The sequence below is a fragment of the Microplitis demolitor genome, chromosome 10 (genome assembly GCF_026212275.2).
Source record: "Microplitis demolitor isolate Queensland-Clemson2020A chromosome 10, iyMicDemo2.1a, whole genome shotgun sequence".
Taxonomy (NCBI): domain Eukaryota; kingdom Metazoa; phylum Arthropoda; class Insecta; order Hymenoptera; family Braconidae; genus Microplitis; species Microplitis demolitor.
Genome location: NC_068554.1, coordinates 6,034,180 through 6,057,100, shown reverse-complemented (window position 1 = coordinate 6,057,100; position 22,921 = coordinate 6,034,180). Strand labels below are relative to the sequence as shown.

General features: G+C 32.1%; 3 protein-coding genes across 3 annotated transcripts; 2 read left to right on the top strand and 1 right to left on the bottom strand.

Annotated features, from left to right (window-relative positions):
- The first annotated feature begins 695 nt into the window (after positions 1-695).
- On the top strand, positions 696-6,867 carry LOC128668789 (transcription elongation factor SPT6-like). Its single transcript, XM_053742475.1, has 3 exons — positions 696-776; positions 2,135-2,653; positions 2,740-6,867. The coding sequence occupies exons 1-3, from the start codon at positions 696-698 to the stop codon at positions 6,865-6,867; spliced, it is 4,728 nt and encodes a 1,575-aa protein (XP_053598450.1).
- Positions 6,868-8,988: 2,121 nt separating this feature from the next.
- On the bottom strand, positions 8,989-11,326 carry LOC128668738 (uncharacterized protein DKFZp434B061-like). Its single transcript, XM_053742328.1, has 5 exons — positions 11,152-11,326; positions 10,944-11,081; positions 10,689-10,872; positions 10,257-10,319; positions 8,989-9,230 (listed from the first exon to the last, which is right to left on the bottom strand). The coding sequence occupies exons 1-5, from the start codon at positions 11,282-11,284 to the stop codon at positions 9,065-9,067; spliced, it is 684 nt and encodes a 227-aa protein (XP_053598303.1). The 5' UTR covers positions 11,285-11,326; the 3' UTR covers positions 8,989-9,064.
- A 1,014-nt stretch (positions 11,327-12,340) lies between these two features.
- On the top strand, positions 12,341-18,512 carry LOC128668788 (transcription elongation factor SPT6-like). The gene is made up of 3 exons (XM_053742474.1): positions 12,341-12,421; positions 13,780-14,298; positions 14,385-18,512. Exons 1-3 carry the CDS (start codon positions 12,341-12,343, stop codon positions 18,510-18,512), a joined length of 4,728 nt encoding a protein of 1,575 aa, XP_053598449.1.
- Positions 18,513-22,921: the final 4,409 nt, after the last annotated feature.

The window sequence follows — 22,921 nt, the reverse complement described above, 5'->3', positions numbered from 1 at the left end:
TTATGGAAATTAATTATTTTATTTAACCATAATTAAATTTAAATAAATAATTCTACCAAAGCATGCTAACTTACCAAAAGGAGTTGGGAAAGATACAGTAGCTTATGGTGATTTGAAGTATCTCCAATCAACGCCACTATGTGAGCATTAATTAATATTCATATTTATATATATATATATATATTACAAATATAGATATAAAAGTTATGCGCATTCGTCTATCAAAAAGATTTTATAAAATTGATAAGACTTTTTATAAATTCTATTTACAATAAATTCAAAAAATATTTCGGATTTTAAATATAAATTCAAATGATCTAGCAGGGAATGAAAAGTTTCGAGGCAATTAAAAGAATGGAAATAAATAAAATGATATAAAAAATAAATATAACAAATTACTAAATTACTTATTAAAAAAAAAAAAAAAAAAAAAAAAAAAAGTAAAGTTCTGCAGAACCAAAAGGGCCTATATTTTGAGATACGCCCTTTTGGTTTTAGTAACGCGATATATATAAATTACTACCAAACAGAAGGCTTAAATCTTGTCATATTGACGCTTGAGTTATTCTACTGGCTATTGCATACTTCTTGCGCAATTGTCTGAGGGATAGAGAGCCTGAGAATCGTTTTAAAATTTATTTACAAGATCTATAAGAAGTCGATATTTAAACTTTTCCTTTATTATTTAGAGAAAAATGATGTCGGAATTCAAATTGAGTAGGATTCCCAGCAGCGGCCTCGAAACCACAAAAATTTCAATAAAACCAATAATCGCAGTAATAATTACAGTCCTGCATAATTATTTTTTCGGCGATTTAACTTCTTGTCTCAAATTCGTAGATTTCTTAACTCCGTTTTTCTCCGTGTGATCATAAATGTTAAATTCGAAAATTTTTTTAAGACCGCCCAATCTTAAGACTGACATTTTCTAAAATTATTCTACAGTGTGACCTAAAATCCTTTTTTCCTGTTTTCTAAAATAAATATATATATGTATATTTGTCTTCAAGTGAAAACACATTGTCTTCAATTTGTACAGCACTTAGGCTACATGACGTCAAAGATGTCCTGAGACCGATCCAAGTAATCATAAAAATCCACTAGAAAATGGTTTATTTTCTTTTAATAGAAAACATATATTTTAAATTTACTTTTTAACATTACTATTAAACGAAAAAATATAAAATATTATTTTACGGAGAATAATTATTTTTTTTTCTCTAAATATCCTGATATATTAAGATAACTTAAAAATTAAATAACACTCATATTTTGTAATTTATTTATTTTAAATACTCGTATAATCCCAATAATTTCTTCTGCTATAAAAAAATTTCCATTCGTCTTGTCTGAGATGTAAATTAGTGATTTATTTCCTTTTCACACCTGAGGGACAAAATATTTAAGTACCGACATAATAAACTCCAATGGTTAGTTAATTAAGGATAGACAAACTCTTAGTCATTATAGGATTAAAAACACTTACAAGATAAATAAGTAAGGGTTCATACAGTACAAGGGGTCATGAGTTCATTACCTGCGTAATTACCCAGTCTGCCGTAATGTTTGTTCTTTGTAATATACACAGTCTCCTTAGAGTTACCATTATTCTAAAGTAACTAATGAGATTCACATAAATTTTGTAAAATTCATCTGACCAATGAACTTGTAAGAAGTGTCCCTTCTACCTTAATTTGGATCTTTAAACGAAAAGGACTTGCTGGGTATTTGAAGTGCAACTCGCACCTTGATGCAGTTTAGTTGTCCTGTACTCTTTTGAGGATCACGATCACACTTTATCTTATTGATAATTGTTACAGAAGTTACTATTCTAACATCTAAGTTGATAGTAGTTACAGAAGTTACTTGTGTTTTTTTTTTGAAAATATCTACATCAAAAAATTATTGCTGCAAAAATGAATTTCGTAAGTTTTTTTTCTTTATTTATTTTTTAAAAATAATTTAAGTCGAATTTTAAATTTAATGTGGATCAAATAATTATTTTGAATTAAATATTGTCAAATAAATTTTTAATTTAAGTGAATAGATTAATTTTTTTTTGGTGCGACTTTTTGAAATGTGATTTTTTAAAATGAAAACTATTTTTAATAAATATTATTTTATTAATTTATAGTTAAAGAACACTGAAGAGTATGAAGAAGTTGAAAACAGGAGATTTAAGAATAACGTGATAGAAAGCGACGACGATGAAAGCAGTAGCAGCGAAAGTGACGGAGATGATGATGAAAGCAGTAGCAGTAGCAGTAGCAGTAGCAGTAGCAGTAGCAGTAGTAGTGAGGAAAGTGACGACGATGGAGAAGTCAACGGTAGTAAAAGACGAAAAAGTTGTGACGACGACGACGACGACGATGAAAGCCGTAACAGCGGAAATGAGAAAAGTGACGGAGCCGACGATGAAGTCAACGGGAGTAAAAGAAAGAAAAGTCATGACGACGACGATGACTTTGATGATCGTTTGGAGGACGATGATTATGATTTGATTGAAGAAAACTTGGGCATTACTGTTGACCGTCGACGATTCAAACGTTTGAAGCAGATGCCAGCCGGTGGATCTGACGACGAAGATGACGAAAATGGAAGGACTGAGAAAGAATCTATTGCTAATGAATTATTTGAAAATGGCATTGATGATGTAAGTATTTTAGTTTCTATAATAATTATTTTAATTTACTTTATTTAATTATTTCATGGATTCAAATTTATAATTAAAAATTTTAGGATACTAAAAATCAAAGTCCCAGTCGCGAATCGGAGCATCAGGGATCCAATCTTGACGACGATGATCAAAGTGTTCCATCAGACGATGATTTCATTGTTGACAATGATGACAAGCCCATACCCAAGAGGAAATATGTTTCTGCAGGCGATTCAGCTCTGGACCAGGCCAGGGAAATATTTGGTGTTGACTTTGATTATGACACCGTACAACACCAGTACGACGATGACATGTTTCCAGAAGACGAAGATGAGGAAGCTGAAGATGAGAGGAGTACAAGAAAACCTACAGGCAAAAATATTTTCCAAATATACGAGCCTAGTGATTTAAAACGCTCATTCTATACGGACCTAGATCATGAGATCCGTTGCAAGGACATTCCTGAGAGAATGCAGTTACGCTCAACGCCGATTACTCCTGTACCTGAAGGTTCCAACGAGCTTGATGAAGAGGCAGAGTGGATTTATAAGCATGCATTCACACAACGAAAAATTTTGCAACAAGTTACGGATTGTTCAGGCGGTATGAATAATTTAGGATCTAAAGGACCAGAAACTGTGAAGAAAATAAAGAATGCGTTGAATTTGATGCGCAATCAAAACTTTGAAGTTCCTTTTATAGCTTTTTACCGCAAGGAACTAGTGAAACCAGAATTAAATATCGATGATTTGTGGAAAGTGTACAAGTTCGATGCTAAGTGGTGTCAATTGTACCAGAGAAAACAAAAATTGCTGAGGTTGTTTGAAAATATGAGAGATTTTCAATTGGACGAATTAATGAAGAATCCTGAGGCGTCACTTCCAGATGAGATTAGGATTATCAAAGACGAAGATATCGAGCGATTGAAGAACGTCCAAACAAACGAAGAGAGAAATGACGTTTATAATCATTTCATGCTCTACTACAGTCGCGACATTCCGCGAATGAAGGAAATCTTGAGACAGAAGGAGATGGAAGCTCGACAGGAAAAAAATAGGAAACGTCAACAATATCTTTTGGAGGCTGAAGAAAAAAATAGTGAAGATCCATCGCTTGGGGATGAAGATGCTGAAGAGACTGAAAAAAATGACTGTACTCTTAAGCAGGCCGTCAGAAGTGGACCTTACGCACTTTATGTCCGCGCCGGGCTCAGCAGTTTTGCTAAAAAGTTTGGTCTCACTCCTGAACACTTTGCTGAAAATTTACAAGACAATTATCAGCGTCATGAAGTCAATCAACATCCAGTTCATCCTGATGTAGTGGCGCAAGACTATCTCGGGGGAAGTTTCCAGTCCACAGAAGAAGTTCTGAAAGCTGTTCAGCACATGGTGGCCATCCAACTGGCACGTGAACCAATTGTACGAAAATGCGCTCGTGAAATTTACATGGATCGTGCTAAGCTGTCAGTACGCCCGACTAAAAAAGGAATCAGAGGAATAGATGAAAGTCATCCGATCTATACCATGAAGTACTTGAAGGACAAACCAGTTCGTGAACTTGTTGATCATATGTGGCTCAAGTTATCGACTGCTGAAGCTGATGGTTTGATAACGATCACATTCAGCGAAACCGTTAAAGGCATTGTCGGCTCAGACTTTATCAGTGAATTCAAGCAGCTATACATCAAAGATGAATTCAACAGAAATGTCCAAGACTGGAATGATTTACGTACTGGTAGTGTAGAATTGGCTTTTAAAAAATATGTTATACCAGATTTGAAGAATGAATTAAGAGCTAATATCACCGCTGAAGCAAAGGAATCCATCACGTACTTGTGCTGTCGCAAATTATTCAACTGGATAAAATTTGCTCCCTACACATGCAAATTTAATGGCCAAGATGACGAAGCTTGGAACACTGGAGAAGGCATCAGGTCAATGGGAATCGCTTATGTTCCAGATGTCAATCAAGCTGCGTTTGCTTCAATCGTCGCTCCGGATGGTGAATGCGTTGACTTTTTAAAATTGCCTCATTTGTTAAAACGTAAGAATAGTTTTAACCAAAACGAAAGACATCTCAAAGAAGCTGATTTACTTTCTCTGCGAAATTTCATCAGCAAAAATAAGCCTCATATTGTAGTAATTGGCGGTGAATCCAGAGATGCTCAAACAATTTCCAATGACATCAGGGAATGCTTGGCAAAGCTTGCTGTCAAAGAACAGTATCCTGCTATAAAAGTTGAAATATGTGACTCTAATGTAGCAAAGTTATTTTCTACCAGCAATAGAGGAGTAGCTGAATTCCGCGAGTTCCCTCCACTACTGAGAGAATCGATTTCACTTGCGCGACGTCTACAAAATCCTCTCGGGGAATTTTCGCAGCTTTGTAATCCAGATGAAGACTTGCTCTGCTTGAAATTCCATCCCCTTCAAGATTTACTTTCAAAAGAAGAGCTTTTGGTGGACTTGTATACTGAATTTATCAACAGAGTCAATGAAATTGGTGTCGACTTGAGCAGCAATAAAGTTTACAATAAAAATTTATTACAATTCGTTTGTGGATTAGGCCCCAGAAAAAGTCAGGTTCTATTGAAAATACTGAAAAGCAAAAAAAATAAATTGGAAAATCGTACTCATTTGGTGACTGTGTGCCATATGGGACCTAAAGTTTTTATGAATTGCGCTGGATTTATAAAAATAGACACGGCTACTCTCGACGACAACTCAGATATCTACATTGAGGTGTTGGACAGCACGAGAATTCATCCAGAAACGTACGAGTGGGCGCGTAAAATGGCCGTCGATGCTCTGGAATACGGGGTCAAAAATGCAGATCCAGGTACAGCTATCGAAGAAATAATAAAAACTCCCTACAAGCTTCAGGAATTAGATCTCGAAGCTTTTGCCGTCGAGTTAGAGAGACAAGGCTTTGGAAATAAAATTACTACTCTCTATGATGTCCAAACTGAATTAACTTACCGCTACAAAGATCTACGAGTGCCCTATAAATCTCCATCTCCTGAAGAAATGTTTACTCTATTGACCAAAGAGACTCAAGAAACTTTTTACGTCGGCAAACTAGTCCAGGCAACAGTTATTGGGTTCAGATTCAAAAAACCCAAAGTTACACAACTGGATCAAGCACACCCCGTTAAAAATGACGATACTGGACTCTGGAAGTGTCCATTCTGTTCCAAGGATGATTTTGTTGAACTCACTGAAGTATGGAATCATTTTGACACGGGATCTTGTCCAGGAAAAGCTGTCGGCGTTAGACTTCGTTTGGACAATGGAGTGTCTGGATACCTTAATTCTATAAATATATCTGATAATTATGTCGCGAATCCTCAGGATCGGGTGCATATCCAACAAGTGATAGCTTGTCGTATTATCAAAATTGATGTAGACCAATTCGGCAGCGAATGTTCCAGTAAAAGCAGCGATCTTGCTGACGTAAATAATACCTGGCGACCTGCTAAGGACTTATACTACGACACAGAGGCTGAAGAAGAAGATAAAAGAGCAGAAAAAGAAAGCAGGAAAAGTAAACAGCCGATTTATACTACACGTCTTGTTGTCCATCCGTCATTTCACAATATAAGTTTCGCTGAAGCTGAGAAGATGATAAAGACTATGGATCAAGGGGAAGCTATTATCAGACCCAGCAGCAAAGGAATCGATCATTTAACAGTCACTTGGAAAGTAACTGATGACATTTATCAGTACATTGATGTAATTGAAACAGATAAATCAAATTCTTTTTCATTGGGACGAAGTTTGTGGATCGGCACTGAAAAATTTGAAGACCTGGATGAAATACTTGCGAGATATATCAACGTAATGGCTAGTAATGTCGTAGAAATACTTAAATTTAAGTACTATCACCCTGAGGTTCTTGGATTCAAAGAAAAGGCTGAGCAAATATTAAAGGAACAGAAGAGAAAAAATCCTGCTAGTATTCCATACATTTTTTCGGCTTCGAAAAATTATCCTGGTAAATTTTTACTCTCGTACGTGCCTCGATTAAGATGTTACCATGAGTATGTTACTGTTATCTCACAGGGATTCAAATATCGCAACCAAGTGTTCAATAATCTTGATGCATTGATATGTTGGTTCAAAAAACATTTCAGGAACCCAATTGTTGTACCCCCTAGGGTTTCTGAAATGACACATCGTAATACTTCAGAGATCAAATGTTTAGCTGCTTGATTATTATTTTTATTTATTTATAAATTTGTATATATTCATTTTCAAGGCTTTTATCACTTCTCAATAAATTCAATGATGTTTGTATTTTTTAATAAAGAACAATCAAACGAATACCAATTTTTTTTTTTTTAAATATTCCCATTAATAGATAATTAAGACTTTAGTTTATAAGAAATTAGTTTTATATTTAGAACTTAAGCTGCTGTCCAATACGTTGCGGAAATGAAGAATTTAGTCTAAGGTAAGTTCATTTTTAGTTCAATTTTACTGCCGTAAATAAATTAAGAATAAATATTTCTATACAATTGATTTAAATATATATATATCTATATGTATATTTTCACAGCGTATTAGAAACGATACATAATTTTACAATAAGGCAAAACATAAATCTTTTTATAACAATGTTAATACATTAATCGTATTAGAAAAATTAATAAGTAAAAATGAGGAATTTTTTTATTTATATATATTTATTATATTAGTTGCATTTTTTTAATAATTAATATAAAAGAATTATAAATGTCTTTTAAATATTTTTTTCTTCATTAATTAACGATTACGAGGCATTACCTCAGACTTATTTGTTTTATTTACTTTTTTTTTTATTTTGTCGCACTTAATTTTATTATGTTCTTCGCAGTTTTTTAAAAACTTACAAAATATCTAATTAAAAAAAAATAATTAAATCAACAAAAAATATCAGTTTACATTTGTGCCACATAAATGTAAAACTAACTTTGATTTTCTTTCATTTTCCTACACTTCCGCTAATAATAAAATATTTAACCCCTATTTCTCATACAATTTATTTATTAATCAGCGGATTTTTTATTTATTCAAACAAGAGAACAAACCAATATTTACATAATACGTTCTCTCTTCATTATTTTTTATTCAATTCTCTTTTCAATAATAATAATAATTATAATAGTAACTTTCAAATAAATATTTCACGATTGAGCATTTGCATTTTTTTAGAAAAACACTAGAAAAAATAAAAAAAAAAATAATAAATTTAAATTGCAAATGTTCTAGTCCGTGACAGCAAAGAATCAAAAATAAAAAGTACTTAATAATAACAATTTTGTTAATATCTAAACACTTATATATTCTAGCTCTTAATTTTTAGGACAATTGGTATTATTACATTTTATTTAAAAAAAAAAATAATAAAACATTAAACTTAAGCGCAACCTCGCGTATTAGTTCAACTTTTTTTTTTTTATCAGATCATAATTGTTCCAATAAAAAATTAATAGGTAATGGTAAATATTAATTTTCTTACAACAAAAATTACAGAAGTCTACGCGCGGGTCTGCCATTTGATGTTTTTTTTTCCCCGAACCGGATCAGTACCCGCGCGTAGAAAATCTCTTTTCAAAGTTACAATTACATTTAAATTTAATTTTTAATATATGAAAAAAAAATTAGGAACAAAGTTTTAGTATAAAGATTAAACAAATAATTATTTTAAGTAAAAGTAAATTAATTACACAATTAAATATTTAATAAATGATAATTATAAATATTATTTATGTAAATGGCATTCAAATGTGTAATGAGATTGTTTTTCTTTTTTAGCTTGTTTGTACGAACTAATTTCGTTCGGTAACGAAAATTCGGTACTATTAGGAACACTTGTTAGTTTATTTTAAAAATTTATTATTATTTATATTTTAATTAACTGACTTTAGTTCATCTCTGTGACCAATAAATCATATTATACAATAGTTTATTTATTTATAAATCTGTTGTCACTTAGTAACGTTAAACTTTTTATAATTTCGTCAAACGAGGCTCAATATTAATTAATATGTAAGTTAGTTTATATATTTTAATAAACTTGCTTGATAAATAGAAATTTTAATAATTTTTTAAATTATTTTCACTACACTTAAATATGTTAATTCTATTTTTCGATATTTTTTTTTTTAAAATTACGTTTTAAATATTTTTTTTTAGTTTTTTTTTTTTTTTTTTAGACAATGTAAACAATTTATTAGCGATGCTCTTAATAATTACTGGCATTGCGTTTGATTAAAAACAGTATGAAAAGTTCGATCAAAGATAATCTATTTTTTTTTTTTTTTTTTTTTAATTTATAAACACGATATTTGTGATAATTTTTTGATGATAATATAAACATACGTCTCGCGTAAACGATTTAAAGTTTTTTTTTAGTTTTAAATTTTAATTACAATCTAAATGGAGCTCTCTGATCAATGGCCGTGGGTTTGGTTCCTTTGCGTGATGAAACTGGAAGAGCTGAGACTGAAGTATCTGAAGCTCCTGAAGGTTTGCGCGATAATTTTGACGCCGGTGGCAAGGGCGTCGATGAACCACTGGAAGGTGTTCGTGTCCTAAGATAATTTAATTATAATAATTAGTAATTTTTATAAATTAATTATTATTTACACCAAGATAAACTACAGTTGACATTTAGACTCTTGACAATCACATTTTTCTACAAGCTATTTTTATAAGCATTTATTTATAAAGCAAACAAAATAATCATTTTTAAATTTAAATTTCTACTTTAAGAAATTATTATTTCAGTGTCAATTTTACTTTAACTAAATTTTTTAAATTGTGACTAAAAATAAGACCACGGATCGCTAGATTACGTGACATAAAATTGAAAAATGATTATTTTGTAAATATTTAAACAATGAATGACAGATGCTAGTTACCTAGCATATTTAATAGCTGATGAATAGTTAGTTGCTGAACTGGTACAGACAGAGCTGCCCCTGATATATATTTATGAGAGTTAGTATTATTTCAAAGCAAAATAAAATAGATATTTAGATAAATAAACAGTAAGGGTAAATACAAAAAAAAAAAAAAAAAAAAAAAAAACAAATAATAATAAAAGTCGGAGGTTGTTTTAAATAAAAATAATTTGATAATTTGAAAGTGGGTAAAGGAATTGTGCTGTCACTCATTAAAACGGTACTTTTTTTTTGGTTTTGGGAAAAATAATAATAATAATAATATCAGTTCAGTTTATGATGCAAGGAAAGAAAACGGACATGACAAACTAGCGACAGATCAGGCATACCCAGTGGAGTCAGTTGAAATTGTAGAATGGTTGCTTTGCGTGGAATGAGTTGAAAAATTACTCGTTGTAGATTGAGGAGATTTAATATCTGGTCCCACGTACACAGGAATCCGCGAGCGACTAAACCATCACCAGAGTTATAGAGAGCAAGACAGTGGAAATGTTAATTGAAAGTGGTTTTATTTTTATCTTTTTATATATATATATATATATATATATATATATATATCAGAAATAAACCATTAGTTAAAGCAGCCTATTTTATTATTATCCCGACACCGTATTAAATAAATTATAATTCCCAGTTATATTAATTACGCTTTACCTATTTGGTGTTACGGCACCAGAAAGAGTTGGGATACTCGATGTTCTATAAATCGAACCAAGCCTAAAAAAATTTTTAGTTATGACTCTAGATCAGTTTGTTATGTTTTTCAATTTTTTTTTTTTAAATAAAATCTAGCGAATTTAATAATAAATTAAAATATTAAAAAGTAGCAGTAAAAAATTAATTATTTAATTAAAGGCTCGCGACTATTTTTTAAATTTTAAATATTTAAAATATTTTATTATGCTAATTAATATAAATATAAATGATGTGTTAATTTATTTTTAAAATTTTAAATGCAGTTGATAATGCAGTTAAATCTATTGCGCTGTCAATAAATCTGGAGCAATGCATATTAGTTTTTTTTTTTATCTGTGAAATTTAAATGCAGGATTTTATTTATAAAAAATATAAGTAATAAAAACTTACCTAGATGGGACTCCGCTTGCAGGACTTACGAGTCCAGTGGGAGTCCGAGGTCGAGATGTTGATGACCCGTTTACTGGAGGAATTAATTTTCTTCCAGAAATACTGTTGTGTCGACTTGACGTCGGTGTTGTTCCAGTTGTACCTAGTGTTCTTCGTGGAATACGACTTGGAGTACCTGATTCATCTAAACAAAATTAAATATAAATAAAACGTCAAATACTTAAATAAATATTTAATAAAGTAAAATATAATTACCTGTACTATCTAATGATTGAGTTGAACCATATCGACTTGGTAGTTTACTACCTTGTCTTGACGCTGGTCTACTACTGGGTCTACTTGCTGGCCTTGATGCCGGTCGTGATGCTGGACGGCTAGATGGACGGCTGCCACCTAATTTAAATTTAATTATATAAAGTATATTCATAAATATAATCATCCTACTGATTAATTGAGTACTTACTTGGTGTAATGACACTTCTGTAAGGAGTACTAGTTTTTCTTGTTGACAATTTGAATGAGCTCTCATTGTCACTGAGACTATCTGGTGTACCAGCACTTAAAGATGACCTTGACGCGCGATGCGAATGACCCATCGGTACACTTCTGACACTGCGTTCTCTGACCTGAATTTGAAAAAAAATTAATTAATTAATTAATTAATAACTAATTACTCAATTTATTGCTCAATTCAGTAGGTATAAAAATCAAGCGTAATTATAAAACAAATAGGATTTTTTATTACAATTAAAGTGTATGTGTTTGTGATGGCATTTATAATAAACTTAAATTCATAAAGATTTTATATTTTTCTGTAGAAATATTAAATTTAATTACAAAGAATCTTTATAAATTTAAATATTTTTGCTGTTCATTAAATAAAATAATAGGGAATAAAAAATCGTGTACGTACCAACAGCTCCTACGAATGGATTAAGTGCTAATGATTAAATTTAATTATGGAAATTAATTATTTTATTTAACCATAATTAAATTTAAATAAATAATTCTACCAAAGCATGCTAACTTACCAAAAGGAGTTGGGAAAGATACAGTAGCTTATGGTGATTTGAAGTATCTCCAATCAACGCCACTATGTGAGCATTAATTAATATTCATATTTATATATATATATATATATTACAAATATAGATATAAAAGTTATGCGCATTCGTCTATCAAAAAGATTTTATAAAATTGATAAGACTTTTTATAAATTCTATTTACAATAAATTCAAAAAATATTTCGGATTTTAAATATAAATTCAAATGATCTAGCAGGGAATGAAAAGTTTCGAGGCAATTAAAAGAATGGAAATAAATAAAATGATATAAAAAATAAATATAACAAATTACTAAATTACTTATTAAAAAAAAAAAAAAAAAAAAAAAAAAAAGTAAAGTTCTGCAGAACCAAAAGGGCCTATATTTTGAGATACGCCCTTTTGGTTTTAGTAACGCGATATATATAAATTACTACCAAACAGAAGGCTTAAATCTTGTCATATTGACGCTTGAGTTATTCTACTGGCTATTGCATACTTCTTGCGCAATTGTCTGAGGGATAGAGAGCCTGAGAATCGTTTTAAAATTTATTTACAAGATCTATAAGAAGTCGATATTTAAACTTTTCCTTTATTATTTAGAGAAAAATGATGTCGGAATTCAAATTGAGTAGGATTCCCAGCAGCGGCCTCGAAACCACAAAAATTTCAATAAAACCAATAATCGCAGTAATAATTACAGTCCTGCATAATTATTTTTTCGGCGATTTAACTTCTTGTCTCAAATTCGTAGATTTCTTAACTCCGTTTTTCTCCGTGTGATCATAAATGTTAAATTCGAAAATTTTTTTAAGACCGCCCAATCTTAAGACTGACATTTTCTAAAATTATTCTACAGTGTGACCTAAAATCCTTTTTTCCTGTTTTCTAAAATAAATATATATATGTATATTTGTCTTCAAGTGAAAACACATTGTCTTCAATTTGTACAGCACTTAGGCTACATGACGTCAAAGATGTCCTGAGACCGATCCAAGTAATCATAAAAATCCACTAGAAAATGGTTTATTTTCTTTTAATAGAAAACATATATTTTAAATTTACTTTTTAACATTACTATTAAACGAAAAAATATAAAATATTATTTTACGGAGAATAATTATTTTTTTTTCTCTAAATATCCTGATATATTAAGATAACTTAAAAATTAAATAACACTCATATTTTGTAATTTATTTATTTTAAATACTCGTATAATCCCAATAATTTCTTCTGCTATAAAAAAATTTCCATTCGTCTTGTCTGAGATGTAAATTAGTGATTTATTTCCTTTTCACACCTGAGGGACAAAATATTTAAGTACCGACATAATAAACTCCAATGGTTAGTTAATTAAGGATAGACAAACTCTTAGTCATTATAGGATTAAAAACACTTACAAGATAAATAAGTAAGGGTTCATACAGTACAAGGGGTCATGAGTTCATTACCTGCGTAATTACCCAGTCTGCCGTAATGTTTGTTCTTTGTAATATACACAGTCTCCTTAGAGTTACCATTATTCTAAAGTAACTAATGAGATTCACATAAATTTTGTAAAATTCATCTGACCAATGAACTTGTAAGAAGTGTCCCTTCTACCTTAATTTGGATCTTTAAACGAAAAGGACTTGCTGGGTATTTGAAGTGCAACTCGCACCTTGATGCAGTTTAGTTGTCCTGTACTCTTTTGAGGATCACGATCACACTTTATCTTATTGATAATTGTTACAGAAGTTACTATTCTAACATCTAAGTTGATAGTAGTTACAGAAGTTACTTGTGTTTTTTTTTTGAAAATATCTACATCAAAAAATTATTGCTGCAAAAATGAATTTCGTAAGTTTTTTTTCTTTATTTATTTTTTAAAAATAATTTAAGTCGAATTTTAAATTTAATGTGGATCAAATAATTATTTTGAATTAAATATTGTCAAATAAATTTTTAATTTAAGTGAATAGATTAATTTTTTTTTGGTGCGACTTTTTGAAATGTGATTTTTTAAAATGAAAACTATTTTTAATAAATATTATTTTATTAATTTATAGTTAAAGAACACTGAAGAGTATGAAGAAGTTGAAAACAGGAGATTTAAGAATAACGTGATAGAAAGCGACGACGATGAAAGCAGTAGCAGCGAAAGTGACGGAGATGATGATGAAAGCAGTAGCAGTAGCAGTAGCAGTAGCAGTAGCAGTAGCAGTAGTAGTGAGGAAAGTGACGACGATGGAGAAGTCAACGGTAGTAAAAGACGAAAAAGTTGTGACGACGACGACGACGACGATGAAAGCCGTAACAGCGGAAATGAGAAAAGTGACGGAGCCGACGATGAAGTCAACGGGAGTAAAAGAAAGAAAAGTCATGACGACGACGATGACTTTGATGATCGTTTGGAGGACGATGATTATGATTTGATTGAAGAAAACTTGGGCATTACTGTTGACCGTCGACGATTCAAACGTTTGAAGCAGATGCCAGCCGGTGGATCTGACGACGAAGATGACGAAAATGGAAGGACTGAGAAAGAATCTATTGCTAATGAATTATTTGAAAATGGCATTGATGATGTAAGTATTTTAGTTTCTATAATAATTATTTTAATTTACTTTATTTAATTATTTCATGGATTCAAATTTATAATTAAAAATTTTAGGATACTAAAAATCAAAGTCCCAGTCGCGAATCGGAGCATCAGGGATCCAATCTTGACGACGATGATCAAAGTGTTCCATCAGACGATGATTTCATTGTTGACAATGATGACAAGCCCATACCCAAGAGGAAATATGTTTCTGCAGGCGATTCAGCTCTGGACCAGGCCAGGGAAATATTTGGTGTTGACTTTGATTATGACACCGTACAACACCAGTACGACGATGACATGTTTCCAGAAGACGAAGATGAGGAAGCTGAAGATGAGAGGAGTACAAGAAAACCTACAGGCAAAAATATTTTCCAAATATACGAGCCTAGTGATTTAAAACGCTCATTCTATACGGACCTAGATCATGAGATCCGTTGCAAGGACATTCCTGAGAGAATGCAGTTACGCTCAACGCCGATTACTCCTGTACCTGAAGGTTCCAACGAGCTTGATGAAGAGGCAGAGTGGATTTATAAGCATGCATTCACACAACGAAAAATTTTGCAACAAGTTACGGATTGTTCAGGCGGTATGAATAATTTAGGATCTAAAGGACCAGAAACTGTGAAGAAAATAAAGAATGCGTTGAATTTGATGCGCAATCAAAACTTTGAAGTTCCTTTTATAGCTTTTTACCGCAAGGAACTAGTGAAACCAGAATTAAATATCGATGATTTGTGGAAAGTGTACAAGTTCGATGCTAAGTGGTGTCAATTGTACCAGAGAAAACAAAAATTGCTGAGGTTGTTTGAAAATATGAGAGATTTTCAATTGGACGAATTAATGAAGAATCCTGAGGCGTCACTTCCAGATGAGATTAGGATTATCAAAGACGAAGATATCGAGCGATTGAAGAACGTCCAAACAAACGAAGAGAGAAATGACGTTTATAATCATTTCATGCTCTACTACAGTCGCGACATTCCGCGAATGAAGGAAATCTTGAGACAGAAGGAGATGGAAGCTCGACAGGAAAAAAATAGGAAACGTCAACAATATCTTTTGGAGGCTGAAGAAAAAAATAGTGAAGATCCATCGCTTGGGGATGAAGATGCTGAAGAGACTGAAAAAAATGACTGTACTCTTAAGCAGGCCATCAGAAGTGGACCTTACGCACTTTATGTCCGCGCCGGGCTCAGCAGTTTTGCTAAAAAATTTGGTCTCACTCCTGAACACTTTGCTGAAAATTTACAAGACAATTATCAGCGTCATGAAGTCAATCAACATCCAGTTCATCCTGATGTAGTGGCGCAAGACTATCTCGGGGGAAGTTTCCAGTCCACAGAAGAAGTTCTGAAAGCTGTTCAGCACATGGTGGCCATCCAACTGGCACGTGAACCAATTGTACGAAAATGCGCTCGTGAAATTTACATGGATCGTGCTAAGCTGTCAGTACGCCCGACTAAAAAAGGAATCAGAGGAATAGATGAAAGTCATCCGATCTATACCATGAAGTACTTGAAGGACAAACCAGTTCGTGAACTTGTTGATCATATGTGGCTCAAGTTATCGACTGCTGAAGCTGATGGTTTGATAACGATCACATTCAGCGAAACCGTTAAAGGCATTGTCGGCTCAGACTTTATCAGTGAATTCAAGCAGCTATACATCAAAGATGAATTCAACAGAAATGTCCAAGACTGGAATGATTTACGTACTGGTAGTGTAGAATTGGCTTTTAAAAAATATGTTATACCAGATTTGAAGAATGAATTAAGAGCTAATATCACCGCTGAAGCAAAGGAATCCATCACGTACTTGTGCTGTCGCAAATTATTCAACTGGATAAAATTTGCTCCCTACACATGCAAATTTAATGGCCAAGATGACGAAGCTTGGAACACTGGAGAAGGCATCAGGTCAATGGGAATCGCTTATGTTCCAGATGTCAATCAAGCTGCGTTTGCTTCAATCGTCGCTCCGGATGGTGAATGCGTTGACTTTTTAAAATTGCCTCATTTGTTAAAACGTAAGAATAGTTTTAACCAAAACGAAAGACATCTCAAAGAAGCTGATTTACTTTCTCTGCGAAATTTTATCAGCAAAAATAAGCCTCATATTGTAGTAATTGGCGGTGAATCCAGAGATGCTCAAACAATTTCCAATGACATCAGGGAATGCTTGGCAAAGCTTGCTGTCAAAGAACAGTATCCTGCTATAAAAGTTGAAATATGTGACTCTAATGTAGCAAAGTTATTTTCTACCAGCAATAGAGGAGTAGCTGAATTCCGCGAGTTCCCTCCACTACTGAGAGAATCGATTTCACTTGCGCGACGTCTACAAAATCCTCTCGGGGAATTTTCGCAGCTTTGTAATCCAGATGAAGACTTGCTCTGCTTGAAATTCCATCCCCTTCAAGATTTACTTTCAAAAGAAGAGCTTTTGGTGGACTTGTATACTGAATTTATCAACAGAGTCAATGAAATTGGTGTCGACTTGAGCAGCAATAAAGTTTACAATAAAAATTTATTACAATTCGTTTGTGGATTAGGCCCCAGAAAAAGTCAGGTTCTATTGAAAATACTGAAAAGCAAAAAAAATAAATTGGAAAATCGTACTCATTTGGTGACTGTGTGCCATATGGGACCTAAAGTTTTTATGAATTGCGCTGGATTTATAAAAATAGACACGGCTACTCTCGACGACAACTCAGATATCTACATTGAGGTGTTGGACAACACGAGAATTCATCCAGAAACGTACGAGTGGGCGCGTAAAATGGCCGTCGATGCTCTGGAATACGGGGTCAAAAATGCAGATCCAGGTACAGCTATCGAAGAAATAATAAAAACTCCCTACAAGCTTCAGGAATTAGATCTCGAAGCTTTTGCCGTCGAGTTAGAGAGACAAGGCTTTGGAAATAAAATTACTACTCTCTATGATGTCCAAACTGAATTAACTTACCGCTACAAAGATCTACGAGTGCCCTATAAATCTCCATCTCCTGAAGAAATGTTTACTCTATTGACCAAAGAGACTCAAGAAACTTTTTACGTCGGCAAACTAGTCCAGGCAACAGTTATTGGGTTCAGATTCAAAAAACCCAAAGTTACACAACTGGATCAAGCACACCCCGTTAAAAATGACGATACTGGACTCTGGAAGTGTCCATTCTGTTCCAAGGATGATTTTGTTGAACTCACTGAAGTATGGAATCATTTTGACACGGGATCTTGTCCAGGAAAAGCTGTCGGCGTTAGACTTCGTTTGGACAATGGAGTGTCTGGATACCTTAATTCTATAAATATATCTGATAATTATGTCGCGAATCCTCAGGATCGGGTGCATATCCAACAAGTGATAGCTTGTCGTATTATCAAAATTGATGTAGACCAATTCGGCAGCGAATGTTCCAGTAAAAGCAGCGTTCTTGCTGACGTAAATAATACCTGGCGACCTGCTAAGGACTTATACTACGACACAGAGGCTGAAGAAGAAGATAAAAGAGCAGAAAAAGAAAGCAGGAAAAGTAAACAGCCGATTTATACTACACGTCTTGTTGTCCATCCGTCATTTCACAATATAAGTTTCGCTGAAGCTGAGAAGATGATAAAGACTATGGATCAAGGGGAAGCTATTATCAGACCCAGCAGCAAAGGAATCGATCATTTAACAGTCACTTGGAAAGTAACTGATGACATTTATCAGTACATTGATGTAATTGAAACAGATAAATCAAATTCTTTTTCATTGGGACGAAGTTTGTGGATCGGCACTGAAAAATTTGAAGACCTGGATGAAATACTTGCGAGATATATCAACGTAATGGCTAGTAATGTCGTAGAAATACTTAAATTTAAGTACTATCACCCTGAGGTTCTTGGATTCAAAGAAAAGGCTGAGCAAATATTAAAGGAACAGAAGAGAAAAAATCCTGCTAGTATTCCATACATTTTTTCGGCTTCGAAAAATTATCCTGGTAAATTTTTACTCTCGTACGTGCCTCGATTAAGATGTTACCATGAGTATGTTACTGTTATCTCACAGGGATTCAAATATCGCAACCAAGTGTTCAATAATCTTGATGCATTGATATGTTGGTTCAAAAAACATTTCAGGAACCCAATTGTTGTACCCCCTAGGGTTTCTGAAATGACACATCGTAATACTTCAGAGATCAAATGTTTAGCTGCTTGATTATTATTTTTATTTATTTATAAATTTGTATATATTCATTTTCAAGGCTTTTATCACTTCTCAATAAATTCAATGATGTTTGTATTTTTTAATAAAGAACAATCAAACGAATACCAATTTTTTTTTTTTTAAATATTCCCATTAATAGATAATTAAGACTTTAGTTTATAAGAAATTAGTTTTATATTTAGAACTTAAGCTGCTGTCCAATACGTTGCGGAAATGAAGAATTTAGTCTAAGGTAAGTTCATTTTTAGTTCAATTTTACTGCCGTAAATAAATTAAGAATAAATATTTCTATACAATTGATTTAAATATATATATCTATATGTATATTTTCACAGCGTATTAGAAACGATACATAATTTTACAATAAGGCAAAACATAAATCTTTTTATAACAATGTTAATACATTAATCGTATTAGAAAAATTAATAAGTAAAAATGAGGAATTTTTTTATTTATATATATTTATTATATTAGTTGCATTTTTTTAATAATTAATATAAAAGAATTATAAATGTCTTTTAAATATTTTTTTCTTCATTAATTAACGATTACGAGGCATTACCTCAGACTTATTTGTTTTATTTACTTTTTTTTTTATTTTGTCGCACTTAATTTTATTATGTTCTTCGCAGTTTTTTAAAAACTTACAAAATATCTAATTAAAAAAAAATAATTAAATCAACAAAAAATATCAGTTTACATTTGTGCCACATAAATGTAAAACTAACTTTGATTTTCTTTCATTTTCCTACACTTCCGCTAATAATAAAATATTTAACCCCTATTTCTCATACAATTTATTTATTAATCAGCGGATTTTTTATTTATTCAAACAAGAGAACAAACCAATATTTACATAATACGTTCTCTCTTCATTATTTTTTATTCAATTCTCTTTTCAATAATAATAATAATTATAATAGTAACTTTCAAATAAATATTTCACGATTGAGCATTTGCATTTTTTTAGAAAAACACTAGAAAAAATAAAAAAAAAAATAATAAATTTAAATTGCAAATGTTCTAGTCCGTGACAGCAAAGAATCAAAAATAAAAAGTACTTAATAATAACAATTTTGTTAATATCTAAACACTTATATATTCTAGCTCTTAATTTTTAGGACAATTGGTATTATTACATTTTATTTAAAAAAAAAAATAATAAAACATTAAACTTATAACCGGGCAGCATTGGTACGACGTGAGAGTGTGGCTCTCTCGCTGTCCTTGTTGGTTTTTGGTCTTTCTCTCTCTCTCGTTACAGCCTGATTGCCGAGTTTGGCTGAGCTAGGCGTTAGACCACAGGGGATGATTCCACGCAGCAGGTGACCGTAAATTGGTCATGTGCGCATAATTAGGTAGGGGTCATCGGAGGTTGGGGCCTAAGACGACTAGATAAAAGAGGCGATTCAAGGGCAGGCAATGAATTTAAGTTCAAGATTTCAAGAGACATTGAAGTGGAAGCTCTAATAACGTCAGCCTCGTTATTGTATTCGTTCAATTTACTTTGTGGAAATTAAATTTGTCTTATTTAACTGGTTTACAAAACCAAAATTTAATTAAACTATTAGTTAAGTGATTGTGAGTGCACCCAACATCAAGTCCAATACAATCAGTCAGGATTCAGAGAGGAGGTCCAGGATGCAGCGTCGTCCGATCCCGCCTGTACGTCGTCGATATATAAATCCAGATAAGATTTACAATTAAAATTATATAAATATAAATCATACACTCTCTCTCTTCAACGTAATATTCTACTTGAATAATTATTTAATTTATTACCCCGTGTCTATTAAATAACTACGGATAAATATATTTATTGCTGTCGCTGGACATTCATTGATTATAAGAAAAGGGGAAAATTCTGTACATATTTGGGCTTTGGTTAAATAAAATTAGTTGTACATGATAATTAAATTACGCCTTAAATAAATTTCTTTTATCACCAGCGTTCTTTAGAATAAGTTAATTTCAGCCGCGTGTCCGGTCAAAGCGAGTCGACCCACCTCTGAGATTTATTTCCCGCATTCAGAACCAGAAATAAAATAATAAAATCTATATCCATAATTAATAATTAATTAATTAACCGGGAATTTTTGTAACTGTGGTTCGTGGCTACTAGACACGAAGTAGCCAAGGGCCAACCGTTATATTTGGCGCCCAACTCGGTTTTCTCGTTTTGGAAAATTCTAGACCTGGTGATAAAGTAAAATTAAATTTGGAAAATTTTGAAAAATTAAATTAATTAAATATTTTACCGTTGAAGAGAGAAATACTGGTATTATAAATCATATATTGGATTGATACTGTGCTAAATTATATATATATTGGTTGCCCAAAATTATTTAAACTAAATCTATAAAAATTATAATAATTTCTTTAAATATTAACTGGCTAAATAGTGAGTAAAATACTTAAATTTTAAAAATATAAAATACCGAGTGAAAAGAATAAAATTAAAATTGAAATCGTGGTAGTGAAAAAAATCGATAAATTCCGGTGGTCTCGTGAAGACCAAGACAAGGTCATCGTCTTACGCGTTGGTCGTACGCGTTACTCGTAGTATATACAATAGGTACGACACTAAGCTTAGAGAAATAAACACAATAAAATCACTTGTTTGTTTCTTTGTAAATTTTCTCTGGTAAAGAAACTAAAATAAACTAAGTAAAATAAAATAAATTAGGAAATAAAATTTATACACTTCCAAAACTAACAGTGACAGTAAAATTTTGTTATAATAAAATTAATTGAATTAAACTCGTAAAAGAAAATTCATTAGTAAAATTACAAGTTAAAATTTTAATAAAACAAAGACAAATAATTTTAATTACTTTTGTTTAAAATAAACCACCGTTTGAATTATTAAAATAAGTTTTAAGTAAAATTTACTAAGTGAATGAGTCATTGCAATAAAATTGTTGATAAAAATAATACTATATTCAAATTTTAACATAATTTACTCACTAGACTTAAGTCTAAATAAATCTTTCAATCAAATAAATTAAACTAAATAGCTAAAATCCTTATCGTTTAATATAGAATTCAGGGCTTGAAGCTTTAAGCGTCGGAAAGATTAGAAATTATCAGCTAATAAATAAAATAAAACAGTAGCTTAAAATTTTAGCCATTGTCTAAAATTTTCTTTATAATAATTTTAAACAAATTAAAATTCAATAGATTTGTGGTTTATTACTTAAACCATTATAGTTAATTTAAATTAAATTTAATTTAATTTGAAAAAAAAAAAAAAAAAAAAAAAACTGTCATTGTTAGGGATTACCGAGTTATAACTGTCGTCACCTAGTAATTACAATAAATTCTTAATCCGGTAAATAAATTTTAATCCTAATAAGTTACAAAAGAAATATTTTAACTTATTTGAATTTACTACCGGTAATTAAATTTTATATTTAAATATTGTTGGGGCTCGTAAGCTGCTTGTCTTACCAGCCAATATAAATTAAATTAAGTCCCAATAATCATACTATGAGTAATACTCGACCACTGACGCGTCAAAATTCTAAGCGTTCGGTTCAACAATCGGGTAGGCGGGAAAGTGAAGAGATAATCTTCGAAGGAATTAGTTCCTCAAACGGTAGGAATCAGAACAGGGTAGTGCATTCACCACCCTCGACTACGTGCACAATAACATCAAGTACTACGATTTCGTCAGCGACCTCAACGATGTCGAATCCCAATCCGTTACCCGGTTTACCTAACCTGATCGTGACTTCGGACACCCCACAGCAAGTTAGACCGCCAGTAAGGCGCAGCTTGGGGAATATGGTAGCAACTACCACGACTATGGTCACGACAGTGACCACCGCTATACCGATTACTACCGCGACACTACCCAGTACCGTTATCACCACACCAGTTACTGTTACAACATCGTCTGGGTCAATTCAAATGAACGACCCACAGGCCGTAAATACAAATGCACAATCAAATTTACATTTGACAAATATTAATAATTTACGGGCGTCTATGGACGAAGTATTCATAGAAAACCCCCCACCGGTACTTCCTCAACAAATTCAGCCTAATGCGGGATCCGTTTTTCTGCCTGGCACCGTTCCAGTTTCCGCACAGGCTGATCAAGTGACAACTCAGGCTGTCCTGGCTCAGATTTTAAATTGTCTACAAAATCTGACCTTAACTATGAACGCGCAACCGGTGAACAATCCGCAAGTGCCTGTACAGACAATTACACAAACTGTTCGCGAGATAACTCACAGTTTTGGCGACGGGGAGTGTAGTACAGGTCACTTGAATCATGAAAATAGGGCTGCTACGACCTCAGCCCTCCCGGTAAATTTACAACCAAGTACCAGTGGAATTAATAATGTTCGTAACAATACGGTCGGTCTCAGTAACAATAATTATAATCATAATTT